Source organism: Anolis sagrei, chromosome 6, assembly GCF_037176765.1.
Source record: "Anolis sagrei isolate rAnoSag1 chromosome 6, rAnoSag1.mat, whole genome shotgun sequence".
NCBI classification, from domain to species: Eukaryota; Metazoa; Chordata; class Lepidosauria; order Squamata; family Dactyloidae; genus Anolis; species Anolis sagrei.
In genome coordinates, this window is record NC_090026.1 from 42,826,242 (window position 1) to 42,853,261 (window position 27,020).

At 43.3% G+C, this 27,020-nt stretch overlaps 1 protein-coding gene across 2 annotated transcripts; it reads left to right on the forward strand.

Moving 5' to 3' along the window:
• PGAP3 (post-GPI attachment to proteins phospholipase 3) lies at positions 1-26,698 on the forward strand. Of its 2 annotated transcripts, none has more exons than XM_067470041.1 (8): positions 1-240; positions 2,372-2,469; positions 3,447-3,599; positions 4,051-4,113; positions 5,559-5,620; positions 7,793-7,929; positions 10,892-11,096; positions 20,211-26,698. In XM_067470041.1, the coding sequence occupies exons 1-8, from the start codon at positions 48-50 to the stop codon at positions 20,272-20,274; spliced, it is 975 nt and encodes a 324-aa protein (XP_067326142.1). In that variant the 5' UTR covers positions 1-47; the 3' UTR covers positions 20,275-26,698. The 2 variants fall into 2 exon arrangements, with proteins under 2 accessions (XP_067326142.1, XP_067326143.1); XM_067470042.1 differs by having other exon boundaries at positions 3,477-3,599.
• The last annotated feature ends 322 nt before the right edge of the window (positions 26,699-27,020 follow it).

The window sequence follows — 27,020 nt, forward strand, 5'->3', positions numbered from 1 at the left end:
TCCGGTGCGAACCAGAAGTGGCATTCCTGAGCCTCCCGGGAGGCGGGATGGCGGCTCGGGCCGCGCTGCTGCTGCTTCTGCTGGGAGCGGCGGGAGCCGGCCCCGCCCCGGCGCTAGGTTCGCGCGGGGACCGGGAGCCCGTCTACCGGGAGTGCCTGACGCACTGCGAGAGGCGCAACTGCTCCGGGGCCGGGTTGCGACACTTCCGCTCCCGCCAGCCACTCTACATGAGCCTCACAGGTAACGGGGAAGAGGGGAGGAGGAGAGGCCACGCCCACCGCAAAAGGCAACCACACTCAGGGTCCTCAGCGTGGGCTTTGAAAGGAAGCCACGCCCATCACAAACGAGGCCCCGCCCTCTCGCCTTCATTGGCACTTGGTGGCAGCGCCCACTTGTTGTTTGGGCCAATTACTTAAGGACCTTATCTACACAGCAATCTAATGCAGTGCTCTCCTAAGATTATTTTATTTATCGTGTCAGGGGCAGGCCAGACAGTTGCATTGCAACAAACAAACAAACAGAACACAAAGTTTGCAAACTTGGTATTTGGTTAAATGTCTTTTGACCAGTATCTGGCCCCTTGGAGTGCCTCTGGTGTTGCTGCAAGAAGGTCCTACATGGTGCATGTGGCAGGGCTCAGGGTGCATTGCAGCAGGTGGTCTGTGGTTTGCTCTTCTCCACACTCACATGTCGTGGATTCCACTTTGTAGCCCCATTTCTTAAGATTGGCTCTGCATCTCGTGGTGCCAGAGCAGAGTCTGTTCAGCGCCTTCCAAGTCGCCCAGTCTTCTGTGTGCCCAGGGGGGAGTCTCTCATCTGGTATCACCCACAGATTGAGGTGCTGGGTTTGAGCCTGCCACTTTTGAACTCTCACTTGCTGAGGTGTTCCAGCGAGTGTCTGTGTAGATCTTAGAAAACTATTTCTTGATTTAAGTCGTTGATGTGCTGGCTGATATCCAAACAAGGGATGAGCTGGAGATGTCACTGCCTTGGTCCTTTCACTATTGGTTGCAACTTCCCGGTGGATGTCAGGTGATGCAATACCGGCTAACCAGTGTATTTTCTCCAGTGGTGTAGGGTGCAGACACACCGTGATGATGTGGCATGTCTCATTAAGAGCCACATCCACTTTTTTAGCGTGGTGAGATGTGTTCCACACTGGGCATGCATACTCCGCAGCAGAGTAGCATAGTGCAAGGGCAGATGTCTTCACTGTGTCTGGTTGTAATCCCCAGGTTGTGCCAGTCAGCTTTCGTATGATATTATTTCTAGTGCCCACTTTTTGCTTGATACTCAGGCAGCGCTTCTTATAGGTCACAGCACGGTCCAGAGTGGCTCCCAGATATTTGGGTGTGCTGCAATGCATTGTAGGGTCAGTATAATGCAGTTAAACTGCATTGAATGATTTCTCCTTTGATCCTATAATGCAGTTTCAAGCTGCATTAGATGACAGTGTAGATAGGGCGTGTGGCTTTGTGCTGGGAAGGGGGCCATCCAGTCTAACTCCCTGCCAAGAAGCAGGAAAATTGCATTCAAAGCACCCCTGACAGATGGCCATCCAGCCTCTGTTTAAAAGCTTCCAAAGAAGGAGTCTCCACCGCACTCCAGGGCAGAGAGTTCCAATGCTGAATGGCTCTCACAGTCAGGAAGTTCTTCCTAATATTCAGATGGAATCTCCTTTGCTGAGTCTGTGCAAGGTATCTTTCCTTCATTAAGGGATATCAAGTCTCTGCAGCCCCTTCCACACACCTGAATAAATAAAATCCCACATTTTCTGCTTTGAACTGAATATATGACAGTGTGGACTCACTTAACCCAGTTCAAAGCAGATATTGTGGGATTTTCTGGCTTTATACTCTGGGTAATATGGCTGTGTGGAAGGACCCTGGGTGGATCTGCACTGTAGACTTAAGGCCTTTCAATGCAGCCATATAACCCAGGGACCGTCCACAAAGACCCAATATCCCAGAATATCAAGGCATAAAATTCCACATTATCTGAGTGTGGACTCAGATAACCCAGATCAAAGCAGATAGTGTCGGATTTTCTGTCTTGATATTCTGGGATATAGGGCTGTGTGGAAGGGCCCCCAGTCAAGGCTGGTTAATATTGCTTTGGAAATGGACAATGGTTTTCCAATATTTAAAAATGCAACGTCAGTGTTAGAAGTTTAGTTTAACTAAGGGCTTGTCAAAAGAAACTAAAACCAGAGATAAATGAATACAATCCCATCAAGTAAAGCATATGTGGCATATTGACGTATCTTCTAATCTCACCTTCCTTGAAAATCATTTTGTTGGTTTCACTGCTTTCAGGCATTGTCCAAACACCTTCTTTATCTTTTGTGAATTCCCTCCTGTCTGTGTTCTAGGCTGGACCTGCAGAGATGATTGCAAATATGAATGTATGTGGCTTACGGTGGGCCTTTACGTCCAAGAAGGCTACAAAGTGCCTCAATTTCATGGAAAGGTAAAGCCATGTTTGCAATGCCAAACTGTGGCAGTTGTGTGGATCCAAGAGGTTTTACATCCTCATATCAGCCTGTGTGTCAGTTCACCCAACATCCTTGAGTTTTAGAGGTGGGAGATGTTTAAAGCACCAGAGCAGAGAGTTGTCCTATTTATGCTTTTTGAGAAACTTCAAATGAAGATGGCAGTACTTGAATCTGAGACATATGCTAGGTGATTGACTCATGCAGAAGGTACTCTTGAGACTATATGTATGTGTATATGTATGTATAAACATATTAGAACAAGACATCTAATATTCCTACAACACTGACAGTCCCCAGGTTACACATATGACCTATAGTTAAGAACGGGGGTGAGACCACAGGAAGTGAGGAAATCTACACCAAGGAAATTCACTCCTGGAAGAGTTATCATGGGGAAAAGGTGTCTCAACTGAAGCTTTCTCACCTATTTGTATTTTCACAACAAGCCACTTTTTCAAAATCCAGTGATCACAGGGAGAGAAGGTGAATTGACATCTTCTGAGCAGAGGAACAGACAACAAAACAAATTTCACATATTTATTTATTTCGAATACTTTTACCCTGCCCTTCTCAACCCTTGGGGAGACTCAGGGCGGCTTCCAGTTGGCAACAATTTGATGCCGCATAATAAAATAAAAAACACCAATAAATATAATAGTTAAAAGCATAAAAACATTAAAACAATATACTTACAGTCAACCGAACGTGTGTGTGAACCCATCCATATGCTATCCAAAACATATATGTATATATATTTGGCTGGAGAAGAAGGAAGCAATAGTGCAATATATCTGGTCTGACTTGGTGAAGGCTGCTTTAACTTTAAACCAGAGTTAAAGCCAGTTTTTGGGGGGCTGGGGAGGGGGAGAATAGCTGTATTTTCACTTTTGGTTGATGACATTCTTTTTTTCTTCTTGCTGTCCTTCTCTTCTCTCCTATCCACTCTCCATAGTGGCCCTTTTCCCGTTTCCTGTTTTTTCAGGAACCTGCTTCTGCCTTTGCTTCATTCCTTAATGGACTTGCCAATTTTGTGATGCTGAACAGATACAAAGCTCTTGTTCCTCGTTCTTCTCCCATGTACCATACTTGTATCGCCTTTGCTTGGGTAAGTGGTTTTTAAGTATTGTTTTACCGTGGTAATAATTCTTTTGTATATATGAATGTACATCAGAAGCCACTCTATGAGGACATGGGCTTAAATGATGCCTTTGGAAGGGATCTTAAATTATAGTAGCTGTAATCATTATCTCAACTGCAGTTGTGGTAGAGGGTCAGAAAGAGTTGCCCTTCTGCAATACACAAAGTTATAAAAAAGGAATACATAGGTGCAAAATCAGCTCCAGGCCTGAATATCAATTCTGGGAGTGCTTTTCTTTTACTGATACCCTTTCCCCAGCATTTCCACAATTTTATAGTTCAATTAGTACCATATAACAATCATTTGGGGGCTTAGCTGAGCAGCTTGTTTTTATGTGTTTCTACAGTGTTCATTCCATAGCTTTATTGATCAATCTCATAAAATGTGGTGTTTTCTGGTTATTATTTCTTCACTTCAGGTTTCTTTAAATGCCTGGGTCTGGTCTACAGTTTTCCACACTCGAGAAACAAACCTAACGGAGGTGAGCAGTTACACTTATATCATGAAAACATTGCCAAATGCCCCCTTGGGAAGATAGGGCAGGTTAAGTGATTATAAATGTGAGTAGGGATCTCCTTTGCAAGAAATTTTTGATTGATATTTCCAGTGTTTTATTTTTTTCTAAAGATAATAAACAAATCATATTAAAATTCTTTCTAAGTCAGTAGTACAACCTGCATGAGATTTTCTTCCAGGTAACTCTGGAATGACACTTTTTATACAGCACTGTAAACATGTGTAGTGTTTTGTAACAAAGACAGTACAATCTGATGCATGGTGTAAAAGGAAAAAGGGAAATAATTTTTCAGTACATATTTTGTATAATTAGTTTTCATTTCCGGTGGGAGATGTAGTCTAACACCTTTGCCAAATGTACCATATTTCATCACGTAATAGTAAAAGGAGAGATGTGTGATTAATTATATGACGTAAAAAGGTAGAGGTTTCTCCTTGTCTGACTCTGAGGGGGTGGTGCTCATCTCCCATTTCTAAGCTAAAGAGCTGGCGATGTCTGTAGACGCCTCCAAGGTCATGTGGCCGGCATAACTGCATGGAGCACTATTATCTTCCAGCATAAGTGGTAGGACACAGGGCACAATGTTAATACACAAATATCATACTATTACAATCAACTTCAGCACAAATACCAATCGGACAAATGAGGAAAATACCAAATGAACGCATATAATATATGGGTTTGTTTGGTATTTTCCTCATTACTCCAATTGGTATTTGTGCTGAAGTTTATAGTAATAGGAAATTTGTGTATTAACATTGTATTTATTGATCTGCTCACATTTGCGTGTTTTCGAACTGCTAGGTTGGCAGAAGCTGGGGCTAACAGTAGGAGCTCACCCCGCTCCCCAGATTCAAACCAGCAACCTTTCAGTCAGCAAGTTCAGCAGCTCAGCAGTTTAATCCACTGCGTCACTGGGGTCTCCAGTTATATGATACAATACCATATTAATTTTGTTACATTTATTTCTCATATTTACTTTGAGGAATTCAAAGTGAAGCACATGGTTCTCTTCCCCTGTCTCATTTTAAGTGCACAATAACCCTGTGAAATAGGTTAGCCCTAAAAAAAGACACGGAACCAAGGTAACCAAGTGAGCTTTGTTCTAGTCCAACAGTCCAGCCTCTTCGTGAGAACCAGAAAGACTTCATCGAGGAAGTAGACTTTGAGGCACAATAAGGATGATTTTACTAGATCAAACTGTTTTTGGAATGCTCTAGCCAAAGGCCAGCAAGGAGTCAGATTATTCTAGACAAATTGTAGGTCATATTTGTAGAGAAAAAAGTAATAGGGATCATGTGGGAAAGATTTCTGTGTTACTCTAAAAAAGATAAGAGGAATCGTAGAAATATTTAAAGCTATCAGATCACCTTGAGTGAGATCTCTAATTCAGTTTCATCTTCCCACAGAAAATGGACTACTTTTGTGCATCAGCAGTCATCCTTCATTCTATTTACTTGTGCTGTGTCAGGTGAGTCTTCTAAGTAGAAACATGATGGATCAGGCCAAAAGTCTCTGTACCTTTCCATGGGGCAGAACTTTCTTGCTTTTAGTGACAATGTAGCAAGAAGTGATTTAATAAGATCCCACTATGTGATGGGCAATAATTTAATAGGATTCAGAGGGATACCACCTCTGATACAGATAGTATGACTAGCAACTACTGACAGGGTTTGATTCAGTCAAGAAAGCTACAGCTCTGCATTTCCATGACCTAAGTACCTGTTGAAAACAGGGTTTCTTGGAGGTGTCCTATTTACAGGGTTGCCATAAATCAAAGTCCATTTGATGGTAATTAATTTGTAGAAATAGCAACAGTTTTTCCAACAATAGATTTGTCTAATTCACATTTTTTAAAAATAGCAACAGTTTATTTTAGTTATGGTACATAACAGAACAACAAAACATATAGTCAGATAACAATATTTTTGATGTATACATGCCTATCTAACTTAGTCAATCAACCTGACATTGAGTACATATTATTATCAGTTACTTAACTTAAAACATATGGATGTGCTATTTCTACATGTTATCCACTATTTTCAGTCTAAGCTTTCTATTCATTCCCCCCCCCCCCCATAACATTCAGACACCAACACATATGACGTATTACACACGATAGTCCACTTGACGGTAATTCATTTGCAAAAATAGCAACAATTTTTCCAACAATAGATTGGCCTGATTCGCTTTCAAAACAATCTAGACTTATAGGAATCATGGCATCTCTTGGCAACTCACAGTTTTAACTATATGCCATGTGAAAAAGTTCATTTGCTTGTATCTTGAGTCTTGCTCTACTGAGCTGCATTGGATGATCCCAGATTATGGAGTAATGACAGGAGAAAAATCTCTCTCATTTCACTTTCTCCATAGCAATTATAATTTATCATGTTCAAAAGACAAAGCGGTCTTTGGTTGCTGCTCATTCCAGTGGAGATTTAACTTGTTTTAAATGGAAAACTAGCACAGATGTTCTAGATTTCACTCCTCCTCTGCCTTCTGAAAAAGAGGTTGTCTTTTCCTTTGTTGATTCTAAGAAGAATAGAGAAGAATTTGACATTGGCCACATTCTTGGTGATTTAAATAAGATTAAGAAAACAAAATGTAACTTCACTCTCTAGAGGGATTGTAATCTTGCCCCTGGAAGGGTTCCTGTGCTTTCAGTGGCAATGTGATAGGTAGAATCGTGGCAATATTTCTATAGCCACAACTTCCTACATTGCAACAGTTGCTTCTCTTCCAATCACACCTTGACTAAAAGTGCAAGAGTTTTGCTGGAAAAAATTGTAGCATTCATACTTGTTCCATATGTGTCTGTAGTATCCTTATATGTGAAGCTTACTTAAACTAGCACACCATTGTGCCATCTAACCTGGCTTCGAATAAATCAGGGATGTTTGCTTGAACTATGAACAATCAATATTTTCCTGCAAATGTGGGCAAGATATATATATATGTGTGTATACACACACACACACACACACACACACAAACAAACAGTTCTGGTCCAACTTACATATCCGAATGCATATCCCCTTACGAACCATCTATGACCTTAAGATCATCTGGGGAGACCCTGCTCTCGTTACCGCCTTCGTCACAAGTATGTTTGGTGGAGACGAGAGACAGAGCCTTCTTGGTGGTGGCCCCTCGGCTATGAACGCCCTCCTTATAGATACTAGATCAGCCACCTCCCTTTTAACATTCTAGAAAAAAAATCAAGATGTGGCTTTTTGAACAAGCGTTTCCAAGTGCAGAGTAACTGGCATAGGAAAATGGAATGATGACATGAGACCGGACAACCTTTTTAACAAGGCAACACTATGAATTTATATTTTATTGATATGTTTAATTTTTATTATATGTTATGTGTTTAATTGTATTTATGATATTGTAAGCATTGAATTTTACCTGTTAACCACCTTGAGTCACCTATGGGTTGAAAAAGGCGGTATAAAAATACAATAAATAAATAAATAAATAAATATTCACATTGTGTCAACTTTGGCTAAATGACAGTGGGTTTGCCTTTGCAGCAAATTTGTACCTCTATACTAAGAGAAAGCATATTAACTGTGATATCTATAAGCTTTTGTACCCTTGGACATTTCTTCAACACATCTTATTTTCCTTGCAGAACCCTGGGCCTGAAACATCCAACCTTTGCTAATGCATTTGGGGGCTTCCTGCTGGTCTTCCTGGCCTGCCACGTCTCATATCTCACACTTGTGCGCTTTGACTATGGTTACAACATGGCTGCTAACGTGGCAATCGGTGAGGCTCAGTGGAGTGGCATTCCTTTATTTTTCAGAAAGACTGATCTGAGCAGCTGGCGTGTTGGTGGGGCTTGCAGATGATGTCATATAGTGGCCCAACAGATAATATGAGGGGCAGTGTGAGTGTTGCAGGTTCTGTATTTGGTGACACTGTGCCATTAAAAGACATTAAAAGAAAAGCCTCTTGAAAACGAGGACTGCTTCAAAACAATGCACATAGAACATGCCTCATTCTGAAGGCAATTCCTGTTATCGGTTGGCTACTGGAATTATTTGTCTGCTTTAAATCAAGACACATGCTTCCTGCACATCTTTTTTACAGAAGAAACACTTGTTATGTTTCTACTTGTTTGTTTTGTTGCCATGCCACTGAAATTTGGTCTTAACAGCAGAAAATCTAAGTGTTGTTTGATATTAATTCTCTCTTCTGTTTTATATATTTATTTGTATTATTTTGGTGTCACATCCAAGCCAACAAATTCAGCATGCATAGCTATTTATTTATTTATTTACAGCATTTATATGCCGCCCTTCCCACCCTGAAGGGCTTACAAGATATATATACATACAATACATTATATTATTAGCATAGCACAATATCATTATTATATCTTACTATATTGTACTATACCATTGTAATATTATTAGTAATATTACATGTAATATAAAATATATAGTTATAATATTGTATTATTGGTATTATATTGTATTACATTATAATATTATAAATATTATATGTATATACAATATATTATATTATACTATTAGCATAGCACAGGAGACAATGTGGAACTGTCTTCCCGGCCCCCTCTCTCTTCACTCTGGCTCAGTGAACAGTTGGTCCTGGGGAGAGGGGCTCCCAACTGATGACATAGGCAGGAGACAAGTTGGAACAGTCTTCCTGACCCCCTCTCTCTTCACTCTGGCACAGAGCAGGAGTTGGTGCTGGGGAGAGGGGCTCCCAACTGATGACATAGGCAGGAGACAAGTTGGAACAATCTTCTGCCCCCCTTTCTCTTCACTCTGGCCCAGAGCAGCAGTTGGTCTTGGGGAGAGGGACTCCCAACTGATGACAAAAGCAGGAGACAAGATGAAACTGTCTTCCTGGCCCCCTCTCTCTTCACTCTGGCCCACAGCAGCAGTTGGTCCTGGGGAGAGGGACTCCCAATTGATGACAAAAGCAGGAGACAAGATGGAACTGTCTTCCTGGCCCCCTCTCTCTTCACTCTGGCCCACAGCAACAGTTGGTTCTGGGGAGAGGGGCCCCCAACCGATGACATAGGCAGGAGACAAGGTGGAACTGTCTTCCTGCCTCCCCTTCACTCTGACCCACAGCAGCAGTTGGTTCTGGGGGAAGGGGCTCCCAACCAATGCCATAGGCAGGAGATAAGGCAGAACTATCTTCTTGGCCCCCCTCTCACTTCACTCTAGCACAGAGCAGCAGTTGGTGATGGGGAGAGGGGCTCCCAACTGATGACAGGAGACAAGGTAGAACAGTCTTTCTGGCCCCCTCTCTTCACTCTGGCCCACAGCAGCAATTGATGCTGAGGAGAGGGGCTCCCAATTGATGACATAGGCAGGAGACAAGGTGGAACAGTCTTCCTGGCCCCTTTTCTCTTCACTCTGGCCCATAGCAGCAGTTGGCTACAGCAGCATGAGGTCTTAAAACATCCAAGAGAAACAATAAATGCCTTATGGGTCATATATTGCCTACTGTTGAGGGAAGCCCTGATTAGAAATTCTCGTAGTGCTTCTTAGTTTAAAGGCTACAGTTTCATGTGTGCTCTGGCCTTGCTGATTTGGAATAGCAATTGTGAGAGAGTCACTAAATTATTCTGCTGCTTTCGTATTCGGATAATGATACAAGAGCTGACCTTACTGTAAGGCAAAGCGAAGCAGCTGCTGTGAGGCCAGGAGCACTGGGGAGATGTCAGAGGATGAGCTGTGTGCTGCCTAGTCAGTCTTGCATCCACTACATTAGTTTTTATGTACAGTGACTGGAGGAATGCTTCCCCCATCATGAATACTGAGGTAAAATTCAATTGCCCATCCACTCAAATATGTACATTATATAGGTAAGGTAGGCAGACTTCAAAAATAACTTCGACTCTGTTAGTGAAGCATGTGAGACCCATCCTCATTTTGTACTATTACAGCCAGATCTCCACATTTGCTGTGATTAGGACCATATGGCTCCTCCAAAAGTGGAAGTCAGAATAAAAATCCCCTGTTTTTAAAAATCTGAGTGAATGCCTCTCTAGAAACCTCTAGGTCCCCCAGTGTGATTCTGTAGTCGGTTTCTGCAAGAGGCTGACCTCCAAATTGTGCTGCCAGAGGTTAAGCATAGAACTGTCACTTCCAGTGGAAGTTGGCCATAGAGTTGCACTGGAGGACCTAGAGATTCTTAAAGAGACCATGTTAATCAAATCCACAAAGAACACTATGTAACTCATTTTTTGCTCCTGGGTTATAAATGTCATTTCGTAATTGGGTATCATAGAAACATAGAAAAGGTTTATAACTTTGTTTTTGCGGGACATCCCGAGCACATTTTGATACAGTTTTTCAATGCATATCTCATTGAATCTCGACCAGTTCAACATAGTATTTATTTGTCGTGTCAGGAGCAAAATTGTATTACATTTTTAACAAAACAAACAGACAAAACACAAAGTTTGCAAGCTTGGTAGTTGATTAAACGTCCTTTGACCAATATCTGGCCACTTGGAGTGCTTTGTGGCAGCCATCAAAACAAAGTTTATGGAGCACACACACTTTTTCCAAATTAAGTACCGCACAATTAAACCGGAATAACACTTTCAAACTTAGTAACAGATTTTTTTTTTCAAATTTTGTTACATAGTGTAATCAGATCTCCAGAAGTTAAACCTGAAAATGTTAAGGGCCGACTGTACTATGTTGATACTATTATCTTTTTTTTCTGATGCTCTCTTTTACAGGCCTCCTCAATCTTTTCTGGTGGCTGGGCTGGTGTGTGAGGAACCAGCAACGACTGCCTTACGTCTGGAAGTGTGTGGCAGTTGTGCTACTGCTCCAGGCTTTGGCTCTTCTGGAGCTCCTGGATTTTCCACCATTGCTTTGGGTCTTTGATGCCCATGCCATCTGGCACATCAGCACTATTCCTGTCAACATCCTTTTCTACAGGTCAGACTTGATCCTTTTTCCTCTCTCCTCGTCATTTTTGTTCTTGTTGGCCTTGCCGATTATTGCCACAAGATGCAGCCCCTTTATCATACTTTAAAAAAAGGATTCACCCATGGTAGCTATGTATCCGTCAACCATAGTTAATCCACATGTTCAGAGGCATTCTACTTTAGAATATGAGATGATGGGAACAAACTGGGAGAGATCATCATCTATAGCAGAAATAGGGGACATCTGGCCCTGACCAGTGGCCATGTTGGCTAGGAAAGATTTATTATTTTATTTATTTACAACATTTATATACCGCTTTTCTCATCCCGAAGGGGACTCAAAGTGGTTTCCACATAGGTAATGGCAAAATTCAATGCCAGCACAAACAATTACAATTATACAATTACAGTTAGACATAAATCAAATTAAAATACATCCATAAACAGTAAAACAATAATTAAAACAGTAAAACAGTCTCATCCGTCGAATCGCCGTTCCAGTCATTGTCTTTCCGAAATGCTGCATAGAATTGTTTCTACTGCCCGAAGGCCTGGTCCCAAAACCATGTTTTTAATTTTTTCCTAAATTGGAAAAAGGTACCGCTTTTTCCAATTTAGGAAAGATGGAAATTGATCATCTTCTAGACAAATATACTACCCCCAGTCTATATAATATTTTGCACCATAGTAAAGATAAAGGTTTCCCCTTGACATTAAGTCTAGTTCTGTCTGATGGTGCTCATTCTAATGGTGCTCATCTCAATTTATAAGCCAAAGAGCCGGCGTTATCCATAGACATCTCCAAGGTCATGTGGCCAGCATGATTGCATGGAGTGCTGTTACCTTCCCGCTGAAGCAGTACCTATTGATCTACTCACATTTCCATGTTTTCGAATTGCTAGGTTGGCAGAAGCTGGGGCTAACAGTGGGAGCTCACCCTGCTTCCCAGATTTGAACCGCTGATCTTTCATTCAGCAGTTCAGTGGTTTAATCCGCTGCTCCACCAGAGAGCCCATTTTACACAATATACTGGCAAATTTTGGAGTATCTAGTCTGTAGAGAACCTGATTAAAACATAGTTCATAACCCTTTGAAGAACTACCTGTATCTTTCTTGACCAGAGTATAGTGTGTTGGGGAAATATTCTATGCTTCTGCTTTTTGTAGCGTCACATATCTGCTGGTCCACATATAAAGTGTAGGAATATATTAAATGGGGGCAAAAGTCTTCTTCTGGGAATAGATTCAGGATATGGCTAGAGGTGGCAGAGCTTGGGAGAGTAATAATAATAATAATAATAATAATTTATTTATACCCCTCCACCATCTCCCCAAGGGACTTGGAGCGGCTTACATGAGATCAAGCCCAACAGTACATCAATAAACAAAAGCAATAAACAAAAACAATAAATACAATACAATGCATATAAATCACATATAAACAATCTATATCTATATCTATATCTATATATATAATAAAGAAGAGTGTTTGTATGTGTGGGAGGACGGAGGGAGGACGTAGGGAGGACGTAGGGCAGAAGAGTTTGTGGCAGCTTTCTGATTGGCTGCCACTGTGGTGCTATTTGCATATGGTCTCTGATTGGCCAGCTTCAACAGGAGCCCCTGGTGGAGAAGAGGGTTCATGGCAGAAACGGGGCATGACAGAAGGAAATTTGCATATGGTCTCTGATTGGCCATCCTCAAATCCAACATTCCGAGATGACAAAGAGAGGAAAGGAAAGGCCAAAGGGGGCTGGGTCAGAACACTCCCAATACAGACCGAAATAGGCACACAGAGCCCCCATCACCCACTCGACATCCTACTGCAGTTTGGAGGAGTATGAACCATGGATGATGGGACTTGCAGTACCATCACTCACATTCTGAGACCGCTGTTAAAATTATCCAATGACTGATCAGGACCAAACTTCGCACATAGACCACTCATGACCCACTTTACGTCCTGGTGTGGTTTGACCGGGGATGGACCGTGGATTATGGGACTTGCAGTACCATTGCTCAATTCTTCAGACCACTGCAACCCTCATCCAATTACCAATAAATACCAAACTTGGCACACTGAGTCTCCAAGACACACTCTACATCCAGGTGCAGTTTGAAGGAGGATGCACCATGGATGATGGGACTTGCAATACATGCACTCCCTTCCTAAGACCATTACAACTTCCAGCCATGATGGATCAGGACCACAATTTACACAGAGAGCCTGCATAACTCACTCTGCAAACCTCATCCAATGACGGATCAAGAGCAAACTTGGCACATAGACCTCTCATGACCCACGTTACGTCCTGGTGTTGTTTGGAAAAATTTGGAGATGGATGATGGGACTTGCAGTACCTTTTCTCTCTTCCTGAGACCACTGAGACCCTGGCCAATGACTAATCAAGACTAAACTTGCCACATGGGGCTCCAATGACCCACTCTACATCCTGCTGCAGTTTGGAGGAGGACAGACCATGGATGATGGGACTTCAAGTACCTCCACTCCCTTCCAAAGATTCCTGCAACCCTCTTCTAATGACCAATCAAGACCACACTTGGCACACAGAGCCCCCATGATCCACTCTACATCCTGCTGCAATTTGAAAGGGGATGGACTTTGGATGATGGGACTTGCAGTACCTTCACTCACTTACTGACACCACTGCCACCCTCATCTAATGACTGATAAAGACCAAACTTGGTACACAGAGCCCCCATGACCCACTCTATATCCTGCTGCTGTTTGTAGGAGGATGGCCCATGGATGATGGGACTTCAAGTACCTTCACTTACTTCCTGAAAATAATGCTGCCATTATCCAAAGACCAATAAAGACCAAACTTGGCATACAGAACCGCCATTACCCACTTTCTCTAATAACCCGGGCAGCGCCGGGTCCCCAAGCTAGTATATAATAAAGAAGAGTGTTTGTATCGGACAGAGGAAGGGCGGAGGGAGGGCGGAAGTGTATGTGCCAGCGTTCTGATTGGCTGCCGCTGTGGTGCTATTTGCATATGGTCTCTGATTGGCCAGCTTCAAAAGGAGCCCCTGGTGGAGAAGAGGGTTCATGGCAGAAACGGGGCATGACAGAAGGAAATTTGCATATGGTCTCTGATTGGCCAGCCTCATTTCCAACATTCCGAGATGAGAAAGAGAGGAAAGGAAAGGCCGGGGGCTGGGTCAGAACACTCCCAATACAGACCGAAATAGGCACACAGAGCCCCCATCACACACTCTACATCCTACTGCAGTTTGGAGGACTATGAACCATGCATGATGGGACTTGCAGTACCACCACTCACATTCTGAGACCGCTGTTAACCTTATCCAATGACTGATCAGGACCAAACTTCGCACAGAGACCTCTCATGACCCACTTTACGTCCTGGTGTGGTTTGGCCGGGGATGGACCGTGGATTATGGGACTTGCAGTACCATTGCTCAATTCTTCATACCACTGCAACCCTCATCCAATTACCAATAAATACCAAACTTGGCACACTGAGTCTCCATGACGCATTCTACATCCAGGTGCAGTTTGAAGGAGGATGCACCATGGACGATGGGACTTGCAAAACCTGCACTCCCTTCCTAAGACCATTATAACTGCCAACAATGATGGATCAGGACCACAATTTACACAGAGAGCCCGCATAACTCACTCTACATCCTGGTGCGGTTTGGAAGAATTTGACAATGGATGATGGGACTTGCAGTCACTTCACTCACTTCCTGAGACCACTGAGACCCTCGCCAATGACTCATCAAGACTAAACTTGGCACATGGAGCTTCAATGACCCACTCTACATCCTGGAGCACTTTGGAGGACGACAGACCATGGATGATGGGACTTCAAGTACCTCCACTACCCAAGACTGCTGCAAAACTCATCTAATGACCAATCAAGACCAACGTAGGCACACAGAGCCCCCATGACCCACTCTACATCCTGCTGCAGTTTTGGAGAAGGGTGAACCATGGATGATGGAACTTCCAGTACCTTCACTCACATTCTGAGACCTCTGCAAACTTCATCCAATGACGGATCAAGACCAAACTTGGCACATAGACCTCTCATGACCCACGTTACGTCCTGGTGTTGTTTGGAAAACTTTGGAGATGGATGATGGGACTTGCAGTACCTTTGCTCACTTCCTGAGACCACTGAGACCCTTGCCAATGACTAATCAAGACTAAACTTGGCACATGGAGCTCCAGTGACCCACTCTACATCCTGCTGCAGTTTGGAGGAGGACAGACCATGGATGATGGGACTTCAAGTACCTCCACTCCCTTCCAAAGATTGCTGCAACCCTCTTCTAATGACCAATCAAGACCACACTTGGCACACAGAGCCCCCATGATCCACTCTACATCCTGCTGCAGTTTGGATGATGGGACTTGCAGTACCTTCACTCACTTACTGACACCACTGACACCCTCATCTAATGACTGATAAAGACCAAACTTGGCACACAGAGCCCCCATTACCCACTCTATATCCTGCTGCTGTTTGTAGGAGGATGGCCCATGGATGATGGGACTTCAAGTACCTTCACTCACTTCCTGAAAATAATGCAACCGTTATCCAAAGACCAATAAAGACCAAACTTGGAATACAGAACCACCATTACCCACTTTCTCTAATAACCCGGGCAACGCCGGGTCCCCAAGCTAGTATATAATAAAGAAGAGTGTTTGTATGTGTGGGAGGACGGAGGGAGGACGGAGGGAGGACGTAGGGCAGAAGAGTTTGTGGCAGCTTTCTGATTGGCTGCTACTGTGGTGCTATTTGCATATGGTCTCTGATTGGCCAGCTTCAACAGGAGCCCCTGGTGGAGAAGAGGGTTCATGGCAGAAACGGGGCATGACAGAAGGAAATTTGCATATGCTCTCTGATTGGCCAGCCTCAAATCCAACATTCCGAGATGACAAAGAGAGGAAAGGAAAGGCCGGGGGCTGGGTCAGAACACTCCCAATACAGACCGAAATAGGCACACAGAGCCCCCATCACCCACTCTACATCCTACTGCAGTTTGGAGGACTATGAACCATGCATGATGGGACTTGCAGTACCACCACTCACATTCTGAGACCGCTGTTAACCTTATCCAATGACTGATCAGGACCAAACTTCACACATAGACCTCTCATGACCCACTTTACATCCTGGTGTGGTTTGGCCGGGGATGGACCGTGGATTATGGGACTTGCAGTACCATTGCTCAATTCTTCAGACCACTGCAACTCTCATCCAGTTACCAATAAATACCAAATTTGGCACACTGAGTCTCCATGACGCACTCTACATCCAGGTGCAGTTTGAAGGAGGATGCACCATGGACGATGGGACTTGCAATACCTGCACTCCCTTCCTAAGACCATAACTGCCAACAATGATGGATCAGGACCACAATTTACACAGAGAGCCTGCATAACTCACTCTACATCCTGGTGTGGTTTGGAAGAATTTGACAATGGATGATGGGACTTGCAGTCACTTCACTCACTTCCTGAGACCACTGAGACCCTCGCCAATCAAGACTAAACTTGGCACATGGAGCTTCAATGACCCACTCTACATCCTGGAGAAGTTTGGAGGACAACAGACCATGGATGATGGGACTTCAAGTACCTCCACTACCCAAGACTGCTGCAAAACTCATCTAATGACCAATCAAGACCAAAGTTGGCACACAGAGCCCCCATGAACCACTCTACATCCTGCTGCAGTTTTGGAGAAGGGTGGACCATGGATGATGGAACTTCCAGCACCTTCACTCACATTCTGAGACCTCTGCAAACCTCATCCAATGACGGATCAAGACCAAACTTGGCACATAGACCTCTCATGACCCACTTTACGTCCTGGTGTTATTTGGAAAACTTTGGAGATGGATGATGGGACTTGCAGTACCTTTGCTCACTTCCTGAGACCACTGAGACCCTCGCCAATGACTAATCAAGACTAAACTTGGCACATGGAGCTCCAATGACCCACTCTACATCCTGCTGCAGTTTGGAGGAGGACAGACCATGGATGATGGGACTTCAAGTACCTCCACTCCCTTCCAAAGATTGCTGCAACCCTCTTCTAATGACCAATCAAGACCACACTTGGCACACAGAGCCCCCATGATCCACTCTACATCCTGCTGCAATTTGAAAGGGGATGGACTTTGGATGATGGGACTTGCAATACCTTCACTCACTTACTGACACCACTGCCACCCTCATCTAATGACTGATAAAGACCAAACTTGGCACACAGAGCCCCCATGACCCACTCTGTATCCTGCTGCTGTTTGTAGGAGGATGGCCCATGGATGATGGGACTTCAAGTACCTTTACTCACTTCCTGAAAATAATGCTGCCATTACCCAAAGACCAATAAGGACCAAACTTGGCATACAGAACCGCCATTACCCACTTTCTCTAATAACCCGGGCAACGCCGGGTCCCCAAGCTAGTATATAATAAAGAAGAGTGTTTGTATGCGAAGGGCGGAAGTGCGGAGGGCGGAAGTGTGGAGGGCGGACGTGTTTGTGGCAGCTTTCCAATTGGCTAGCCTGAAAGGAAACAGCTGAAAACTTGGATGTGGGACCAGGCTTTCGGAAACTCCGGCAGCTAAAAAGAAGGACCATAATGAAGGGCAAATATTGTAGGAACCTATTTCAACCTATTGGACCTACGGAACGCGAAACACTGACCATGAGATTGCTTACTGTTGTGCTATGGTGCTATATATTGATGTTTTTAATCTGTTAATTATTTAATTACTGTTTTTATATCTGTATGTATTTGTATAAGGGCATCGAATTGTGCCTTCTTTGTAAGCCGCCCTGAGTCCCCCCTCGGGGGTGAGAAGGGCGGGGTATAAGTAGCAGAAATAAATAAATAAATAAATAAGTTCCAAGATTCTGATTGGCTGCCGCTGTGGAGCTATTTGCATATGGTCTCTGATTGGCCAACTTCAATAGGAGCCCCTGGTGGAGAAGAGGGCTCATGGCAGAAACGGGGCATGACAGAGGGAAATTTGCATATGGTCTCTGATTGGCCAGCCTCAAATCCAAGATTCCGAGATGAGAAAGAGAGGAAAGGAAAGGCCGGGGACTGGGTCAGAACACTCCCAATACAGACCGAAATAGGCACACAGAGCCCCCATCACCCACTCTACATCCTACTGCAGTTTGGAGGACTATGAACCATGGATGATGGGACTTGCAGTACCATCACTCACATTCTGAGACCGCTGCTAACCTCATCCAATGACTGATCAGGACCAAACTTGGCACATAGACCTCTCATGACCCACTTTACATCCTGGTGTGGTTTGGTCGGGGATGGACCATGGATTATGGGACTTGCAGTACCATTGCTCAATTCTTGAGACCACTGCAACCCTCATCCAATTACTGATAAAGACCAAACTTGGCACACTGAGTCTCCATGACCCACTCTACATCCTGGTGCGGCTTGGAGGAGGATGCACCATGGACGATGGGACTTGCAATACCTGCACTCCCTTCCTAAAACCATTATAACTACCAACAATGATGGATCAGGACCACAATTTACACAGAGAGCCCGCATAATCCACTCTACATCCTGGTGCGGTTTGGAAGAATTTGAAAATGGATGATGGGACTTGCAGTCACTTCACTCACTTCCTGAGACCACTGAGATCCTTGCCAATGACTGATCAAGACCAAACTTGGCACACAGAGTCCCCATGACCCACTCTACATCCTGGTGCACTTTTGAGGAGGACAGACCATGGATGATGGGACTTGAAGTACCACCACTCCCTTCCCAAGACAGCTGCAACCCTCATCTAATGTCTGATCAAGATCAAACTTGGCACACAGAGCCCCCATGACCCACTCTGCATCCTGCTGCAGTTTGAAGGAGGATCGACTTTGGATGATGGGACTTACAGTACCATCACTCACATTCTGAGACCGCTGTTAACCTCATCCAATGTCTGATCAGGACCAAACTTGCCACATAGACCTCTCATTACCCACTTTACCTCCTGGTGTGTGTTTGGCTGGGGATAGACCATGGATTATGGGACTTGCAGTACTTTTGCGCAATTCCTGAGACCACTGCAACGCTCATCCAATTACCGATAAAGACCAAACTTGGCACACTGAGTCTCCATGACGCACTCTACATCCAGGTGCAGTTTGAAGGAGGGTGCACCATGGACGATGGGACTTGCAATACCTGCACTCCCTTCCTAAGACCATTACAACTGCCAAAAATGATGGATCAGGACCACAATTTACACAGAGACCCAGCATGACCCACTCTACATCCTGGTGCGGTTTGGAAGAATTTGACAATGGATGATGGGACTTGCAGTACCTTCACTCACTTACTGACACCACTGCCACCCTCATCTAATGACTGATAAAGACCAAACTTGGCACACAGAGCCCCCATGACCCACTCTATATCCTGCTGCTGTTTGGAGGAGGATGGGCCATGGATGATGGGACTTCAAGTACCTTCACTCACTTCCTGAAAATTATGCAGCCGTTATCCAAAGACCAATAAAGACCTAACTTGGCATACAGAACCGCCATTACCCACTTTCTCTAATAACCCGGGCAACGCCGGGTCCCCAAGCTAGTAACTAATAAACACTAACACACAAGGATTTAAAAAACCTATGGCTGGGCCAAATGTAACAGTTTAAAAATTAAAAAATAAACTCTAGGCATGAACAAGGTAGGATATAACTGGTATAGGGTTTTTAAAGGGAGATGAGGGAACACAATCAATCCTAAAGCAGAAGTAAAGTGTATTTTGAGGGCATGTTGCTGAGCATTTTCCTTATGCTGGGAAGGCACACTGGAACAAGCATGTTTTCAGTTCATTTTTAAATTGCAGCTCTTGGAATAACCCTTTTGTTATGCAATCTAGGAGATTCTGGAAGCTATATCTTAAATATACCCTTTCCAAGCTCTGATAGGCATATACACCACAAGTTCTTTGATCCAGTACTAATTTAAAATACCTACTTCTCATTTCTTTAAATGTAGGCTTATTAGCTAATGTAGTAAATCACTTAATGGCTGTTCCAATAACTTTGTCTTTTCTCTTCTTGCAGTTTCCTTGTTGACGACAGCCTTTATCTTTTGAAGGCCAACTCTGGCATTCTTAAAATAGACTAAAGCCTTTGGCGAAATATAGCTCGGAGCAAGGCATAAAACTTTATGGAAGACACCCATCAATTACTTCCATCATTCAAGGAGTGCCGTGCTTTAGGCCTACTTTGTTCTGAGTATCGGTGACAATTTGCACTCTTGTTTCTGCTCTTTTACACCGTATCTGGATTCTGTTGCCATGAATGAACTGCCTTCTTTTCTGACCATGTCAGGATTTACATAACCTCTCCCTTGGAGCTGGATTTGGGTTCCTTATTTTGCCTTCCCAACTCTTTTCATGCCTCTCTGGGGAGATCAGGGGCTAATCAGTTTGTTCTACCCAATTCCTTTTTTCTTTTCTTTTGTGAGTGGCTTTATTGGAGGTGCAGCTGTTGGTCCATCAAAATGAGCATTGAAAATAGTCGCAGCTGCTTTGCCAAAATGGAGTTTGTTTGTGCTGATTTGGAAGATAAGTTACTTCAGCAAAGAAATTGTGTTATACTGCTTTACAGAGAGACAGGGCCACTCCGCCATTAGGTAGAGTGAAGTGGCCAAGTTAGGTAGCCAAATAATTGTGGACAACAAGTTAAACATGAGCCAACAATGTGCTGCTGCAGGGATTTTGGCCTGCATCAATAGGAGTATAGTGTCTAGATCCAGGGAAGTCATGCTACCCCTCTATTCTGCCTTGGTTAGACCACACCTCAAATATTGTGTCCAATTCTGGGTACCACAATTGAAGGAAAATATTGAAAAGCTGAAATGTGACCAGAGGAGAGCAACTAAAATGATCAAGTGTCTGGAGAACAAGCCCTATGAGGAGCGGCTTAAAGAGCTGGACATGTTTAGCCTGAAGAAGAGAAGTCTGAAAGGAGACATGATAGGCATGTATAAATACGTGAAGGAAGTCATAGGGAGGAAGGAGCAAGCTTGTTTTCTGCTTCCCTGGAGACTAGGATGGGGAACAATGGCTTCAAACTACAAGAAAGGAGATTCCACCTGAACATGAGGAAGAACTTCCTGACTGTGAGAGCCGTTCAGCAGTGGAACTCTCTGCCCCAGAGTGTGGTGGAGGCTCCTTCTTTGGTGGCTTTTAAACAGAGGCTGGATGGCCATCTGTCGGGAGTACTTTGAATGCAATTTTCCTGCTTCTTGGCAGGGGGTTGGACTGGATGGCCCACAAGGTCTCTTCCAACTCTATGATTCTGTATATGCTATAAAGCCTGTCCTGGAGTCCCTTTTTTGCCTTCTGTCCTCAGTTGCAGTAGGAGACATTGTCCCTTCTCTAGTGTTCAAAATTGAGCTGTCACTCTGATCAGGTTTTGTGTACGAAATGGAGAGAGGCACAGCATATGTCTTGGGCTGGCCATTTTTGTTTCTTCTTTGCCAAATATCAGGAACTTTTGCTTCTATTCTAGAAAGAACAGAATATTGATTCTATGTTGTAATGATTTTTTAAAACAAGCAACAAGCACATATATCCTATCCCAATTATAATTTATCTCTCGTTATTGGTGTATACATACTCTAGACCAGGGGTCCTCAAACTAAGGCCCGGAGGCAGGATACAGCCCTCCAAGGTCATTTACCCGGCCCTCGCCCAGGGTCAATATAAGTCTGAAACTACTTGAAAGCACACAACAACAACAATCCTATCTCATCAGCCAAAAGTGGGCTCACACTTCCCATTGAAATACTAATAAGTTTATATTTGTTAAATTTGTTCTTCATTTTAATTATTGTATTGTTTTTAAGTGTTTTTTGCACCACAAATAAGATATGTGTAGTGTGCTTAGGAATTCATTCATGTTTTTTTCACATTATAATCCGGCCCTCCAACAGTTTGAGGATCCCTGCACTAGATACACTCCATTATTATTACTATATAATCTGCTCCGGGGTGCTATGTTCTAGCATTTGGTGTCTAAGCCCAAATTATGTGTGGAGAAAATCTTAAGGAATAATGCTAGAAAACAAAATGGCTGAAATGAATACTGTGAAATTTTAATCAGAGACTATTTTTACCAGGCCGTGGAAGTTACTTAAGGTTTTTTCAAGATGAAATGCAAGCCAGAGCTAACAAAGAAATAAATAGCATTACTCTTTTCCATCTGCTCACTATTTTTAAAATAGCAATATAGACACTATCGACTGGAGACTGAGCATGTGGACGATAAGATTTGCTTTGCTATGTCCAGCCAAAGCTCCATCCAGGCCATTGGCTTCAGTTGCAGTCAGCCGTGGCCAAGAAGTTCACAAGCAAGACCAGACAAGATTTTTCCTCTGCTACCTATCTCCAGCATCTCTGAAGTCTGTTTTCTCAGGTTTTGTTTTCGGCTGCTCTGGCTAGGTATCATCATTGGACCAATCAAGTCCTTTTGAGTTGGGTTCACAAAGCTTGAACATTTCTTGTGTACTTTTGGCATCCAATCCATCTTCTTTCTGTCTTTTGGAAGAGCTTGCAGTTAAAAGAGGAGTCCCTTCCTTCTAACCTTCAAACAACTTGATCATCTGGAAATGACATTAGCATTGCTCATTAGGGACACATTAGGTTCAACAGTGATCTGAGATACAGAAATGTGTTCAGCCTTCCAGAAGATAACCCAGAAGAGGAAGCAGAGGAGGCCAGAAGTGCCTTTTGTGCAAAGAGTGCCAAAGTGTTTCTAAGGTTCCCAGGACAAAAAAAAAGAACCAAAGTTTTAAAAGAAACAATGGATTGCCCGTGTAGGTGTTGTGTCTAATCAGCCACTAGGTGGCAATGGACACCAATTTACCAGTGCTTTGAAAAGTTCCTTTTTAATCAAATGTTAAGACTTGGATGATTTTCATATTTTGCTTTAATGCTATGCTTCTGTTTTCAAAATGAAGGATTTCTTTAAAAAATTTCTAAAGGGTACTTTGGATTCATCTATATTGTGTATTGAATGCAGTTCGACACTACTATAATTGCTGTGGCTCAATGCTACGAAATAGTGGGATCTGTAGTTTTACAAGATCCCACTTGGTGGGATTGGTGTCTCACCAATCTACAAATCCCAAGATTCCATCAGACTGAGCCAGAGCAGCTACAGTGATATCAAACTGCATTAATTTTACAGTGCAGAGACAGTCTAAGAGAAGATTTGCCAATCTTTTGTCTTTTGCAGGGCATAGCCACAGCGTATGGTTTTATTCTTCCATGTAACCAGTATGTGTGACTTCTTTGCAGTGTACTGAGGTTCTTTGTCATCTAGGCCACTGTGCAAAATGTTTGGTGAGATATGAAGATTTTTAAAAGCCTTTGTTTCAGTGGGTTATGTTTACCATTAGAATTTTTGCCAAATCCAGGAAGAGAAGGACTGGAAGGACTAGGAAGCCATGTTTCATTGTGACTACACTCCCTTCCCTTGGTGGCAGGACCCCATGCCTCTGAAGGTTGTGTAACAGGCAGATATTTAGGATTCAAAGCTATCTCCACAGTCAAAGTATCTCCATGTCAAGTAATAGAGCTGGATAATGGAGTGCTTCTCAGACTATATGATGTAAATTACTATTTTTCCTAGTGTCAAATTTATGCTGATTGGCTGCAGTTGTTCCTTTTTTTACTGGAAAATTGCAGGGACCAGCAGCCAATGGCTCATGGACCAGCACCAGTCTAGAAACATCTACTGGTGCAGTGGTTAGTGTGTTAAGCTGGGACTTGAAAGATTTAGGCTCCAGTCTTCATTCATCTGAAAGTCAGTGGCTAACCTTGTGTGAGTCACTCTTGCCTGATCTACCCCAGACGGTTCTTGTGGAAAGCAGAGAACTTTTGAACTCATTGGAGGAATAGTGGAGTATAAATGTAATAGATAAATATAATAATACACCTTTGGTGCTTGGTCAAGTTCTGCCTGTTTTATAGCTGCTCAAAAGCATGGAGAGAACCCTGCCAAGAAAAAAAACCCCAGTCAGATCCTTTTGTATTGTCGAAGGCTTTCATGGCCGGAATCACTGGGTTGTTGTAGGTTTTTCAGGCTGTATGGCCATGTTCTAGAAGCATTCTCTCCTGATGTTTCACCTGCATCTATGGCAAGCTTCCTCAGGGGTTGTGAGGTCACAACCTCTGAGGATGCCTGCCATAGATGCAGGTGAAACGTCAGGAGAGAATGCTTCTAGAACATGGCCATGCAGCTCGAAAAACCTACAATAACCCAGATCCCTTTGTCCTCCCCAGCAAATGTGGATGGAGCTCACAGTGTTCCAGGGGAGAGAAAACAAAGGGGATCCAAACAGATTGGCCTTCAGTGTCAGGTTGTTAGAACAGTTGGCAAAAATAATAAATGTAAACTTGTTTCAGATGATAGAATAAGTATGCCTGGTATAATTGGAGTTTTATTTGCTTGACTCCATTATTACCCAGATTTTAAAATTACAGAATAAAGACCAGGACTTTTCCATGCAATCCTACTACAGAAATTCAGAATTTAGCTTGTGGATTCAATCTGGAAGCTTCATGTTTTGTACTCATAAGAAAACAATCGTGTTATTTCATGCATTCCTATTTGTGACTGAGCTGTGGCTAGTTGTCATGATACAGTCGGGAAAATATTCTGCAAGGAGGTATTGGATATGGATATCGTTTTGTGCAATGTCTGCCATACTTGCATTCTGTCATCAAGGGGATTCCAGTCACTAATGCTGATCTTCTGCAGACTTCTGTGTACACATGCTAGCTTGCTTTCCCAACTTGATGCTTTCCAGATGTTTTGAGCTAGTGTCTTCATCCTCAGCAAGCTTGATCAATAACTATCATGGCTAGGAATTGTTTGGGACTGTAGTCCAAAAAAGCTAAAGTTAGGGCACCAGGTTGAAGAAGGACAAAGTGTAGTGTATATCAGAGATGTGAAACATATTGAACGTGTTGAAACCACCTGTGCCAGAGAGAGGAGGAACTCCATTTCTGTTCATACTGTGCAGTTTGTCCATGTCTCCAAAGGTGCCATGGCCGAACTAGGAGGAACATGTGGTAGGCATGCCCCCTACTGTCACTGTTAGCACACCTCTCCTTTGGAAGCAGAGTTATGCATGGGAAGACAACCAACCAAGCTGGTTGGGAAAGGGATGCAAAGTTGAGACCACTGGTCCTCTCACTGACACAGTAGGAGGAGCCAACTTTCTGTGCTCTTCACCCAGTTGCCAGGGGCAACTACACAGTACTTTTGAGCCTCCAGGACATTTTTGCATGCTTGCTTTTATATAGTATCCACCTTCAGGATTAACTCTAATCCTGTCGCTACAGTCCAAAAGCCACTTCTCTTCTACTGGCCCTTGCAGTGCCCCCAGTTTCTAAGAATTGTACATTCCACACAAGCTTTGCCAACCTTTTTGGCCGAGAGCTTGGAAACTGGATGGCTGCAGGTGACCTGTTCAGGCTTGCATCTAAGGCCATGACATTTGTCCTGAAGGTCAGAGAACGTCAGAGAGCTGCTTTCCAGAATGTTTTTAGACAAAGCTCTTGGTCCCAGGGCAGCCTTGACAGTAACCCTGTTATTGTTGAGCCTTTTCTTTGCATGCAGATGATTTGGGGTTCACGTCCTGGCATTTCCAGTAAAAGGTTCAAGCTAGAAAGAGTTCTATCTGGAGCAGTACAGTTAAAGTAGACAGTCCTGTGCTGAACAGTCAAATAGACTGCAATTCTATTGACATATGCAGGCATAACCTACAATTTTTATGTGTGTTATATGTTGTAGAAGAAGGTATACAACAACAGTAAGGGGAGTCTTACAATTTTGGTGGAAGCCTTTTCCTTCTTTATTGTAAGGGAGACGTCTCATGATTTGCATGCTTTCGAACTGCTAGGTTGGCAGAAGCTGGGGCTAACAGTGGGAGCTCACCCTGTTCCCTGGAAGCAAGCAAAGCCAGAATACTCCCAGGGTCACCCCTGCCTCCAATTTGTGCCCTCACAGAACTGTACCCAGAAGGTCCATCCACTTCCAACATCCTTGATGGCATTAGTACATTGACAAAGCTTACAGGATCGCAGCAATAGTTTGACTTGTTATAAAGGCAGTTGACAATTTTCTAATCACTGTGGCTGATAATCTAGTGAAATGGTAGAATGGGTGCCTTTTGTTAAATGATTCAAAATTCTGTATCAAGAGTTATGTTTTGCAAGTATGGCAGATTATATTTACTATATGCATACATATTTTTTCTGATCTGTTCTATTTTTTGACCTGACTATGTTTCTGATCCTTATGGGGCAAGAATGAGAAGCTATGCTGGCTGGGAGATCATGAAAGTTGTTGTCCAGCCCATCTGTGGGACCCCGGGTTGAAAGGAAACTGAGTTATACTGTGAAATATTCTGTGGGGAATTTCATTGTGTGTCACTGCTGGGGTATCAGTTTGCAAATCAAATCATTTGGGTTTTACATCCCAACTGATGTGTGTTGTAATTCCAATAAAAAAAGAATGGTAATTAAATTTGAGATGTAAACTCTTGACCTGCCTGATTTAGCAGTTGAAACTTTGAGGAAAATCTTTCCGAGCTATAATAATAGCCCATTAATCTCCACTTGTCTTTGAAACCGGTTGCTTCAAGGGCAGCAGCTGAAATTCAACAGTTCTACAAAGAGAGAAAAGTTTATGAACCAGGAAAGGCAGTGACTGACAACAGCAAGGGATCAATCCGATAAGCGTATGCTGAACTCCAGATCTTGGAGAAGTAATTTTTTAAGACTATGGCTCCCAGAAACCTGGCTCACATGGCCATGTCCTGGGAGATACGTTCCAAAACAATTTCTCTGAGAT